This window comes from Panthera pardus, unplaced genomic scaffold, assembly GCF_024362965.1.
Source record: "Panthera pardus isolate Hobbes unplaced genomic scaffold, ASM2436296v1 HiC_scaffold_8, whole genome shotgun sequence".
Classification (NCBI taxonomy): domain Eukaryota; kingdom Metazoa; phylum Chordata; class Mammalia; order Carnivora; family Felidae; genus Panthera; species Panthera pardus.
In genome coordinates, this window is record NW_026527013.1 from 25,675,629 (window position 1) to 25,688,955 (window position 13,327).

The 13,327-nt window shown below is 37.7% G+C and overlaps 1 protein-coding gene across 1 annotated transcript in view; it reads right to left on the reverse strand.

Annotated features, from left to right (window-relative positions):
* DNAH12 (dynein axonemal heavy chain 12) overlaps positions 1-12,952 on the reverse strand; it is a 211,252-nt gene extending 198,300 nt beyond the window's left edge. The window contains exons 1-4 of the mRNA XM_053898581.1: positions 11,016-12,952; positions 10,128-10,306; positions 465-546; positions 266-292 (exon numbers count right to left, since the gene is read on the reverse strand). Of these exons, the coding sequence (XP_053754556.1) occupies positions 266-292; positions 465-546; positions 10,128-10,297 (279 nt within the window). The 5' untranslated portion in view covers positions 10,298-10,306; positions 11,016-12,952. The remainder of the gene's footprint in view (positions 1-265; positions 293-464; positions 547-10,127; positions 10,307-11,015) is intronic.
* Positions 12,953-13,327: the final 375 nt, after the last annotated feature.

Consider the following 13,327-nt stretch of genomic DNA (forward strand, 5'->3'; position numbering starts at 1 on the left):
TCAATTTTTTCCCACTTTTTGAAATAGGAACTAAAACATTTACAACTAATTCTCAAATAACAAATGGCAACAAAAATATAATTCTTAAATCCCATATTTGTCATCCATGACATGTTTGTTCCTTTACAGAAAATTAAAATCTCAGTTTCTAAATATTTTTTCTCTTCTAGAATGGGTCTTATTAGCAGGTGGTCTTAGAAGGAGTTACTTTGCAATAATTTCTTTGAACATTTTCAAAAAGAGAAATATAAAAAATTGAACTCACTCCTTTCTTTTTAATTTCACTGGTCATCTGTCAAAAGCAAACAAATAAGACATAATTAAATCAAGGAGAAAAAATTCTAAGTGATTTAAATGTACGTATTATTCTCTTAAAAATACTAGTTATGTTGTGATTGACTTAAAGTAAATAAGAATTAAAATTGTATAAGGACAAACTTTTTAAAGAGAAAACATAAACTTACAGTTAGAGGATAATCTGGCTCTGGTGTTGGCAGTGTTCTTTTACCCAGTGTTCTGTCTAAACTTCTTTTGGCTCCATCAATTCTGAAATTTATAGTTAAAAAATGTCTGACTCCAACATGATACCCTACATGGAAAACCCAAAAGACTTCCCCAAAAGGCTGCTAGAACTGATACATGAATTAAGCAAAGGCGCAGTGTACAAAATCAATGTACAGAAATCGGTTGCATTTCTTTTTTTTTTTTTAATTTTTTTTTTTAACATTTATTTATTTTTGAGAGAGGGAGAGACAGAGCATGAACGGGGGAGGGTCAGAGAGAGAGGGAAACACAGAATCTGAAACAGGCTCCAGGCTCCGAACTGCCAGCACAGAGCCCGACGCGGGGCTGGAACTCACGGACCGCGAAATCATGACCTGCACCGAAGTCGGACGCTTAACCGACTGAGCCACCCAGGCACCCCAGAAATCGGTTGCATTTCTATACACCAATAATGAAGCAACAGAAAGAGAAATCAAGAAATTAATCCCATTTACAATTGCACCAAGAACCATAAAATATGCAGGAATAAACCTAACCAAAGATAGAAAAGATCTGTATGCTGAAAAGTATAGAACACTTATGAAGGAAATTGAAGAAGACACAAAGAAATGGAAAAACATTCCATGCTCATGGATTGGAAGAATAAATACTGTTAAAATGTCAATACTACCCAAAGCTATCTACACATTCAATGCAATCCCAATCAAAATTGCACCAACGTTGTCCTCAAAGCTAGAACAAACAATCCTAAAATTTGTATGGAACCACAAAAGACCCCAAATAGCCAAAGTAATATTGAAAAAGAAAACCATAGTGGGAGGCATCACAATCCCAGACTTTGGCCTCTACTACAAAGCTGTAATCATCAAGACAGTATGGTATTGGCACAAAAACAGACACATAGACCAATGGAATAGAATAGAGAACCCAGAAGTGGACCCACAAAAGTATGGCCAACTAATCTTTGACAAAGCAGGAAAGAACATCCAATGGAAAAAGACTGTTTCTTTAGCAAATGGTGTTGGGAGAACTGGACAGCAACATGCAGAAGGATGACACTAGACCACTTTCTTACACCATACACAAAAATAAACTCAAAATGGATGAAATACCTAAATGTGAGACAGGAAACCATCATAACCCTAGAGGAGAAAGCAGGCAACAACCTCTTTGACCTCAGCCACAGCAACTTCTTGCTCAACACATCTACAAAAGCAAGGGAATTAAAAGCAAAAACAAACTATTGGGACCTCATCAAGATAAAAACTTCTGCAATGCAAAGGAAACAATCAACAAAACTAAAAGGCAACTGATGCAATGGGAAAAGATATTTACAAATGACATATCGGATAAAGGCTTAGTATCCAAAATCTATAGAGAACTTACCAAACTCAACACCTGAAAAACAAATAATCCAGTAAAGAAATGGGCAAAAGACATGAATAGACACTTTTCCAAAGAAGACATCCAGATGTCCAACAGACACATGAAAAGATGCTCAACATCACTCATCATCAGGGAAATACAAATCAAAACCGCACTGAGATACCACCTCACACCAGTCAGAGTAGCTAAAATTAACAACTCAGGAAACAACAGATGCTGGCGAGGATGTGGAGAAATGGGAACCCTCTTGCACCGTTGGTGGGAATGCAAACTGGTGTAGCTGCTCCGGAAAACAGTGTGGAGCTTCCTCAAAAAATTAAAAATAGAACTACCCTACGACCCAGCAATAATAACACTACTAGGAATTTATCCAGAGGATACAGGAGTGCTGATTCATAGGGGCACATGTACCCCAATGTTTACAGCAGCGCTTTCAACAATAGCCAAATTATGGAAAGAGCCTAAATGTCCATCAACTGAAGAATGGATAAAGAAGATGTGGTTTATATATATACAATGGAATACTACTTGGCAATGAGAAAGAATGAAATCATGCCATTTGCATCAATGTGGATGGAACTGGAAGGTATTATTCTAAATGAAATAAGTCAGTCAGAGGAAGACAGATATCATATGTTTTCATTCATATGTGGATCTTGAGAAACTTAACAGAAGACCATGGGGGGAAGGGAAGGGAAAAAATAGTTACAAACAGAGAGAGAGGGAAACAAACCCTAAGAAACTCTTAAATACAGAGAACAAACTGAGGGTTGATGGGGGTGTGGGGGAGAGGAGACAATGGGTGATGGGCATCGAGGAGGGTACTTGTTGGGATGAGCACTGGGTGTTGTATGTAACATGGGAATCTACCCCAAAAACCAAGAGCACACTGTACATAATGTATGTTAGCCAACTTGACAATAAATTATATTAAAAAAATAAATGCAATTGCTTATATAGAACCCTTCAATAAATTCATGGCATCTGTTGGTGCTATTACTAAAAAAAATAATAATAATAAAATCATTAGCTATTAAAAAATGTCTGATTCTCTTGAAGATAACATTAGAATATATTAAAACATTACAGTTTAAGAGTGTCTGGCTGGCTCAGTCGGTAGAGCATGTCACTCATGACCTTGGGGCCATTATTTGAACTGCAAGGGGGGGTAGAGTTTACTTCAATAATAATAATAATGATAATAATAATAAGCATTACAATTTGAACATCTTTTCAATTATACTTAAAGAAGAGATATTCAATGGGGGGCGGGGGAGAGGGGAAAATGGTTGATGGGCATTGAGGAGGGCACTTGTTGGGATGAGCACTGGGTGTTATATGTAAGCGATGAGTCACGGGAATCTACCTCCAAAACCAAGAGCACGCTGTATACACTGTATGTTAGCTAACTTGACAATAAATTATATTTTTAAAAAAACAAGAGATATTCAAGAGTTCTTTATCTTACTGAATTTTTCTCTCTCTCCCTCTCTCTCTCTTTCTCTCTGTTTTTTTGAGAGAGAGAGCATGGGGGAGGGGAAGAGGGAGAGGGAGAGAGAAAATCTCAAGCAGGCTCCACACCCAGGGAGAGACTCAATCCCACAACCTTGGTATCATAACCTGAGCTAAAATCAAGAGTCAGTTGCTCAATCTACTGAGTCACCCAGGTGCCTCTGAATTTTCTATAAGAAACAAATCCTTAGTTTTCAAATTATTCATGTATACTGTAAAAGAATGAGACTAAAAGTAAAAATGAAATTTTTTTTCAATAAAAACTTATGGACAAATTTTGAGTTAATCCTCATGTCTAGTGGGCCGTCATGTGTATTGTGCCTATTCAAATGCCACCCTGTCAGAGAAGCCTTATCTTACCCCTTATATTAGGTAGCACTTCCTTCACTATCCAATCCTTTCATCCTCACCTTGCTTCATAGAACTTACCACTATTTGACATATTACATGCTGTAGATTGTTTTACTCATTTCCTTGTCTCTAAATGTCCAGAATAGTATTTGGCGCACAGTAAGTACTCAATAAACAATTTGAATATTGGAATTTATCATCTATAAAATATAATTTCCTCTTTAAATAAAGTTATATCATCATCTAATCCATCTGTCACCAAATATTTATTCAACGCTTATATTATGCAAGACACTCTACTAGGTTTTATTAAAGTATAACACCAATAGGAGCACCTGACTGGTGAGCTAGTGGTCAGATGCTGGTTGAGCATCTGACTCTTGGTTTCGGCTCAGGTCATGATTTCCCAGTTCGTAAATTGAATTCAAACCCCATGACTGGCTCTATGCTGACAGCACGGAGCCTGCTTGGGATTTTCTCTCTCCCTCTCTCTCTGCCCCTCTCCTGCTCAAGTGCCCTTGTGCTCTCTTTCTCTCTCTCTCTCTCTCTCTCAAAATAAAGACATCTTTTAAAAATATATATAACAACAACAAATCTCAAGGAATTTATAAACTGAAATGGTGAGGAGATAAAAACAGGTACCACATGAAAGGCATGGGACTCTGATGGTTCAGAGGAGGGGACAAGTTCACTTCTACCTGGAGGTATCTGTAAAGGCTACATGAACAAGTTGGCATTTACAATGAGCTTTAAATAAAAGAAAGGATTTCAGGTAGAGATGTAGTTTTCCTGGGTAGATGGATCTGAAACACAAGACTCTCCTGAGAAACAGGAAGGCAAGGGAATGATCAAAGGAAAAAACAGGGAGTAGTGGGAAGTTGTCTAATATGCTCAGAGGTTATGGGATCAGATGAAGATAAGTTTGGAGAAATGGACTGGAATATCCAAATAAGGGCCTCAAATAGCAGGTTTTTTTATTCAATAGACAATGGGAGTTGCTGAGAGTTTTTGAGCATGGAAACATTTTTAGGAAGATAAATCTACTAGTTTGTAAAGGTAATACACTGGAGAAGATGGCCAAAGCAGAGAATACAAGGAAAAGAAAAGAGACCTGAGAAAGAAGATTGGAGGACGCCAAGCATGACAGGAATGAGAAAAAAATCACAATTGAAGGAGGCAAAGATGTGGTCAGAGAGGCAGGTGGAGAACCAGAATGAATTTCAAGGAAAAGATGGCCACCAGAACCATAAACATAGATTGGTAAGCTCCAGAGAGACAAGGACCATGTCTGTTTTGTTCATTGCTCTATGCACAACTCTTAGATAATGTCCATCAAAGTCAATAAATATCTGTGGAATGATCAGAATAGTGGATTTGGAAAAAACCTTGTATATCTAATTCAGTACCTTATTTGATACATGAATACTCTCAAAAACATCAAGTTGTACCCTGAGATGAGTGAGGGAGATGGCTTTCATCACTTTCTGAGGTAGCCCAATTTATTGTCAGCTAGTTTATTTTTAAATTGAGTTGTATCCTTGTAACTTTTATTCTCCAGAGCTATACATAAAGAGTCATATTTTTTTTTCTGTTGCCCTTCAAAACTTGATGGTACTCGTCCAGTTCTTTCAACTATTACTACCAATAAAAGTTACCACTTACTGTGAGCTTATGTTCTAGGCATTAGCTTAAGATCTGTAAGTACATGGATCTCCTTTAACTCTCATTAAATTCTAAGAGAAAAGCACTATTCTTACCTCCATCTTACAGATAGGAAGATGATGATAAGTAGTTATCTAACTTGCCAAATTCATGCATGGCTAATAAGCTGCAGAGACAGGGTATGAACCCAAGCCTGTGTGATGCCAGTCTATACTCCATTAAGCAAATCAGCCTCCTTTAAAGATGGGATAGTTTCAAAATTCCTCTCTCTTCTATGGCTGTTATGGTTTATCAATATCCCTCTTAAAGCGTGACCCCAGAACTACAGATGTTGTTTGATTAGTGCAGAGTGAAAATTTTCTACCATTCTAGAATTCTACATTTATTAAAGCAGCATAAGACTGAATTTGCTTTTTTTTTTTTTTAAGGTAGGCTCTATGCCCAATGTGGAACTTGAACTCTTGACTGCAAGATCAAGAGTCCCATGCTCTACCGACTTACCCAGCCAGGAACCCCTGAATTGGTTTTTTTGAGTAGCTTCATTTCCATGTTGAATCTTACTGAATCTGACTAAACTAAAATTCCAAAGGCATTTTCACATGAAATAGAAAATGTGGCTGGGATAACTTCATTCCTCTTTTCTTTATTAATCATCAAGGTGCAAGCCAGACTTCCTTTCATCCATCATTATTTCCCTGAATAGCCTAGCTCTCAGCGATCCATACTTTCAAGGAATTTGCCTTATACTTTGGTATGCTAGCTGGCACTCGCTGACTTGCACTCCAATTATCCCAGCAAATATATGCCTGACCTCCTTGAGCTCATTATATAAGAAAAGCCATCCTTTAAGATAGCAACAGTTTCCTGGGGTGTGTTTTCTCCTACTGGCTATACATACAAAGAGTTGAGAAGAATATACAAGTGAGCCTTTTCATTCCCTGCCTGTTTTTGCTTTGTATGTTGACAATCACAAACAAATAAATAAACAAAAATTGGATAATTTCAAAAGACTGTGTGAGAGATGCAGTGAAGGAGTACAGTGCAGTGAAGGAGAGAAAGGTTGGTCTAAATCAAGATGGAGATAGTGGCCAAGGAAGAAGTAACTCATTCCTGGGACTCTGGAAAGCTATAAAATGATTTTGTCTCAGCTAAGTGTTCCCAGACACTGGCCACAGGAGGGGCCCAGTTCTGCCCAAGATAACTTACATCCTGTCTCAGTCCTGGAACTCTATCAACAGACTTCACCCCATCTTCGACCCAGGGAAATCTCATCTCTATATCCTAATAGGTAGAGGTAGAAAGAGATGAAGAAACAAAATCCACAGTTTTCCAGGGAAAAAAAAATGTTTCTGGTATAAAAAACTTTAATTGCAAATGAATTTTCCCTAAATAAACAATGGCAATTCTAATCTCAGTATTAATAAAGCACTATGCTTAAGGCAATTTTGAGACACTATTTTTTTTTTATTAAGCACCCAAATGAGAGAGGTACTACTTATATGTCTATACAAAGCATAGAGTTACGTTCCTCTTTTAAAAATTCATTTATTCAGGGTGCCTGGGTGGCTCAGTCGGTGGAGCAGTTGAGTGTCTGACTCTTGATTTCAGCTCAGGTCATGATCCCAGGGTGGTAGGATCGAGCCCTGTGCATCAGGCTCTGCACTGAGTGTGGAGCCCACTTAAGATTTTCTCTCTCTCAGGGCGCCTGGGTGGCGCAGTCGGTTAAGCGTCCGACTTCAGCCAGGTCACGATCTCGCGGTCCGTGAGTTCGAGCCCCGCGTCAGGCTCTGGGCTGATGGCTCGGAGCCTGGAGCCTGTTTCCGATTCTGTGTCTCCCTCTCTCTCTGCCCCTCCCCCGTTCATGCTCTGTCTCTCTCTGTCCAAAAATAAATAAAAAACGTTGAAAAAAAATTAAAAAAAAAAAAAAAAAAGATTTTCTCTCTCTCTCTCTTTCCTTCTGCCCCTCTCCCCCACTCATGCTCTCTCTCTCTCAAATAAAAATACATATTTTTTATATATATTTTTTAAAAATTCATTTATTCACTCATTCAGTTCACCAACAATAACATGCCAGACACTGTGCTTTTTTGTTGAGATCTCTGCCCTTTTTTGAAATTTTTATTTATTTATTTATAATTTACATCCAAGTTAATTAGCATATAGTGCAATAATGGTTTTTTAAATTTATTTCTTTTTAATTTACTTCCAAGAGAGATCTCTGCCCTTAGACATGTGAAAGTAGAAGAGAGGAGCGACTCAGAAACAACAATACATTGTGTAGTTGAGGAAGTCATACTTCCTCAATCTATTTGCTGATTGACCCTTCTGCACTGAAGATTTAAATATAATTCCTTCTTTTTAATTTTTATTTAATTTTTAGTTAGTTAACATACAGTGCAATATTAGTTTCAGGCATAGAATTTAGTGATCCATTACTTACATACAACACCCAGTGCTCATCCCAGCAAGTGCCCTCTTTAGTGCCCATCACCCATCTAATCCATCCCCCCACCCACCTCCCTCCATCAACCCTCAGTTTGTTCTCTGTTGTTAAGAGTCTCTTGAGATTTGTCTCCCTCACTCCTCCTTTTTTTCTCCCTTCTCATATATGTTCATCTGTTTTGTTTCTTAAATTCCACATATGAGTGAAATCATATGGTATGTCTTTCTCTGATTGGCTTATTTCTCTTAGCATAATACATTCTAGCTCCATCCTAGAAGCTTAGTTCTGGGCCTTCTTCTCCTCTCTGTTTGCTCTCTCTAGGTGATTTGAACTATTCCCCATAGCTTTAACAATTATCTACATTCTGTTGGTTCCCAAATTTGTATCTTTAGCCTAGATCTTTACTCTTATATATCCATCTGCCTACTTAACATATTTCCCCTTAGATGTCACATAAGCTCCTCAACTTCAAAAACTACCTCCCCAATCTCCTGGACCTCTGATTCTTTACAGATATAAACACTACCATCCACCTTGTTACCAAAGTCAATCCAATAGCAAGTTCTACTGATTCTGGATCCAAACATATCCCCTGCAAATTTAGTTCTCTCCTCCTGCCCTGTTTCCAGCCTTATCAAACCACTGTAAGCTCTCATCTCTGCTACTACAAAAGCATCCCACTTGGTCTCCTTGTTTCCTACTACTCTCGCTTTCTCCCTTTCCCCACTTCAGTCTATTCTTAATAGCCAGAGTGAATTTCATATAATGTCCCAGTTTAAAACATTTCAATGGCTTCCATTGTACTTAAAGTGGAATCTGAATTAATTATCATGGCTTACAAAACCTTTCACAGTCTGCCCCCACCTTTCTCTCCACCTTTACCTGGTATCACTCTTCCCCAGGCCCCTGATACTCTAGTGACCCTGGCCTTTGTCAGTTCCCAGGACATGCGAAAGCATTCATATACCAGGACTTTCAATGCTTGCTATCTCCTTTGCTAGAGTGCTGTTCTCATGTTTATTTAAATGAAAAACTTCCTATTCTTAAGAGCGCCTGGGTGACTCAGTCAGTTAAGCGGCTGAGTTCAGCTCAGGTCATGATCTTGCATGATTTGTGAGTTCGAGCCCCATGTCAGGCTCTGTGCTGACAGCTCAGAGCCTGGAGCCTGCTTCAGATTCTGTGTCTCCCTCTCTCTCTGCCCCTCCCCTGCTCACACTCTGAGTCTCTCTGTCTCTCAATAATAAATAAATGTTAAAAAAAATTTTTTTAAACAAAAAACAAAAAACTTCCTATTCTTTAGATTTCTACTTAAATATCATCTCCACAGAACTTTCCTGTGATGTTCCTAGAACACCTTCCCTCTCTATCTCACAATCTCATATCATCACAGTGCTCAACATCACTTAAAAGGTTAACATACTCTTTTTGTTTGTTTGTTTTTAAATGTTTACTATGTCTCCTCCCACTAAAATATAAGCATCTTAAAGACTCCCTTCTGTTGTATTCTCTATGGTCTCCCTAGTAACAAGCACAATGTCTGTGTAACAGTTGGTAGTTAATATCTACTAAATAAATTGATGTAAAAGAAATACATAATAAAAATTAAAGCTGTACAAAGGGGATTAGGAAACAGCTTTCCAGAGGAGATGATCCATAAAGTAAGCCTTGAAGAACTAGTATAAATATTCAGGCAGACATTTTCCAGTGAAGGAAATTGCAGGGAGCAATTATGAAATTTATTTTTTCACTAAACTGTGAAAAATATACTCCTGGAACTGCAAGTAGTTCAACATAACAATGGAAGACGATGAAAGGATTTGGAGTAAGAACAATATGTAGCTCCTAAGGCACCTTGTTCTTTATTCTCTAAGTGAACTAAAACATTGAGTAGACCTACGTTTATAAACTAGAGGTGATAAGAATAGTACCTATTTTATAGGGTAGTTGTGAGAAATACAGGGTGAAGTGATAAAAAAACAATGCTTAGAATAAGCAGTGATTAGCACAATCACTATATTAACTATAGATACAGTGACATATATATGTATAACATATATATTAGATACATAGATATAGTCGCTATATATAGTGACATATAAGATATATACATATAGTGATATATAACATTAACTTTGTGATTACTTTTTAAATTGTTTCCCTAATTGAACATTTGCCCCTTAACAACCTACATAAAGTTTTTTTTATAAGAATATGAACACTAATTATTTCACTTGAATTCCAAAGAATTATTTACCAATATGCTACTTACACTAACTGATTAATTGTCTTCTGCTGCTCCTTATATCTTCTGTAATTCAGCAGTTTACTTTGTGCTGGTGTATCAACACCTATGTTTTCAGGGGGGCGCACAATAGGAGGCAACTTCAAGTTCAGAGCTTCCTTTTCTGCTGCAATGACAGCTTTGTTTCCATCCGACATTTTGGTCTCCTAAAGATTAAAATACTTTATACTCTGAGGAGAAAAGGCCTATAAAGCAGTTATTGTAAATGTTAGCCTCGATATACTCATAGCATATCTTAGATATCAATTCCAAAAATTCCAGACCTTTTGAGATCTTCCTCCCAAGTTTGGTGTTAGTTTAAAGAATGACAGTTGAGGTAACTGGGAGGGATTCCTGTTACAGCTCCACATCCCACTTGCTACGAAGAAATGAATCCAGTCACTTCCCAGTTAGGGTTTCAGTTTCCCCCAGGATGAAATTGAGGAACTGGATTAGACACTCTCTAAATACCCCTTCAGTTCTAAAATCCTGGGTTCAAATTGTTCTCTAAAATGCAAACCACCACCACCACCAACACCACTACCAAAAAATCCAGTTGTTCAGGTATAATCCCTCTCCCAAAGAAGCTGATGCTTGACATCATTAAGATTTTTAAACATCAATATTCTATCTTAGTCTTGCTCCTTCCTAGGAAGTGATACGGTGGCCAAACAACAACAGGCATACTTAACGCACAAGAAATCTAAAGTGTCATGTAAATGTTGAATAATTAACTGTGATACCAGCTGTTTTTGCCGTCAACGCCCACAGAATGTGCAGATTCCTGCCTTGAAAAAGAGTATTTCTGTCGGCACCCAGTTAGAGACCTTCGGCTCTGGGAGAAGAGGGAAGAGAAAACCTGAGGACAAGAAGTACCTATCTCATTGCTTTTCACCACTTCCCAGCTGCGCAGACGAGAGGCAAACGGTTCAGTTACTTAGTTTCTTCTCTGGTGAAAGGAAGAGGAAAAACAAAGTGTGAAACCTCTGGGAATCCCACCGCTTGGAAAGAGCTGGGACGTCGCCTGTAGCGTACAAACAAAGTTGTCGCCATGGAAACTGTCGCGGTTGCGGCTGGAGAGACTGGGTAGAGGTTGCCTGGAGAGGGCACATGCTCAGCTGCAACAGACTAGGATCACCTGCCACAATAATTCATTACTCAGTTCGTTACTAATTAATCACGAATGGAGGGTGAGTGAATGAGATTTTTTTTACCTAACTTGCTTCCCTTGGAACGGGTCCAGGGAATCAGGATCTTCAAGTTGTGGAAAACTGCAAGACTGGAAATTTGGATGTGTTGGAAAATAGGATTATGTACACACTCGCTCTCACAGGAGGATCAAGTCTTCTAGCGTCCCCACAGTGACTTCACTGTAAACAATCAACAATATGGGTTAGTTTGTTTCTATATTTGATATTTGTTTATACAGCACTTTTCTTTCAGGAAATCCTTCATAAAAAAGGTTACAGTGTGCCAATTTTGCGTGTATGCTTGGAGATAGAAACGTGAAACTTTGCTATTTGAGGCTGCACAATGGATACTCCATCTAAATGATAAGAGCCTACACAAACATCATGTGCATAAATAAAATTGGGGGGTGAGTAAGTCCTGGTGGTATATTGATGGCATATTCATTCAACAAATATTTGAGCATCTTTTATGTGCTAGTAATGTAAAGAATTGTTTTTAGAGTACAGCCTAACTTGTATGTCTGGCACACAACAGGTCCTTTGAAAACATGCAGGTGAGTGGATGAACAGGTTAAATATCCTTGTAGCTTGTAATAGGAAACTGTCTTCCTGTAGAAAACAAAATACTTATATAAATATGTGATTTTTTTTTTGACATTTGCTTAAGCTAAACTAAAGCTGTGGACTTAAGAGAAGATAGCAGTCTTTTGTATTATACCCACATCTTCTCCCAGTTATTCAATCAAACACTATTCTAGTGCTGCAATAAAGAGATTTTGCAAGTACAATTCAAATCCGTAATAAATTGATGTTAAACTAGAGAGAGTATCTGTGTGGGTCTGACTTAATCAGTGGAAATCCTTTCAAAGAGAAGGTTTAGGCATGCACTGAGTCAGACTCTTAACAAGCAGTTAGGTTTATAATTGCTCTCTCCTGTCTGGATATTTCCTTCCTGACAGCCTGCCCTATAGATGTTGGACTTGCTTAACCAGTCCCCACAACTGCATAAGCTAATTCCTTGTAATAAATCCATATATACACATATACATACATATGGATGTATATAAGGGATATATAACATCTGGTTCCACTTCCCTCATTAAACCCTAATACAATGCATATCTTTTTTTAAGCAGCTTTATGGAGGTATAATTTATACACTGTAAAACTTACCATTTTAAAGTATATAATTCAATGCTATTTCCTAGTTGTAAACATTTAATTTTTAAAAAATATTTTATGTTTTAAGTAATCTCTACACCCAATGTGGGGCTTGAACTTACAACCTTTAGATCAAGAGTCGCATGCTCTACTGACTGAGCTAGCCTGATGCCCCCAACGATGATTTTTTTAGCAAATGTAGAGAGTTGTACAACCATTACCAAGATTCAGATCAAAAACATTTCCATCACTGCACAAAGTTCCCTTGGGCTCATATGCAGTCAGTCCCCACTCCCACATCCAGCCCAGGCAACCACTGATTTGCTTTTGGCCTCTACAGATTTACAATTTCTGAAATTTTCATATAAGTGGAATAAAAAATTATATAGTCTTTTGTGTCTGGCTTCTTCCACTTAATGATAATATGTTTGAGATTCATCCAAGTGTAGTACGTAACAAAAGTTCATTTTCATTGCTAAATAGTCCTCCATTATATATATATGTCATATTTGGTTTATCCATTCACCAGTTGATGTATATTTGGATTGATTCCAGTTTGGAGCTATTATGAATAACCGTGACATTCACGTACGGGTGTGTGGATGAACATACATTTTCACTTCTCATCAGTAGAAACCTAGAGTGGAATTACTGTGTTGAATGGTAAGGCTATGTTTAACCTTTTAAGAAACTGTCAAACTGTTTTCCAAAGTGGCTAAAAGATTTTATATTCCTACCAGCAGTATATAAGGTGTCCAATTTCTCCATATCCTTGCCAACACTTGGCATCATGTATTTTTTTTTATTACAGCCATTCTAGGGAGCACATTGTGGTAT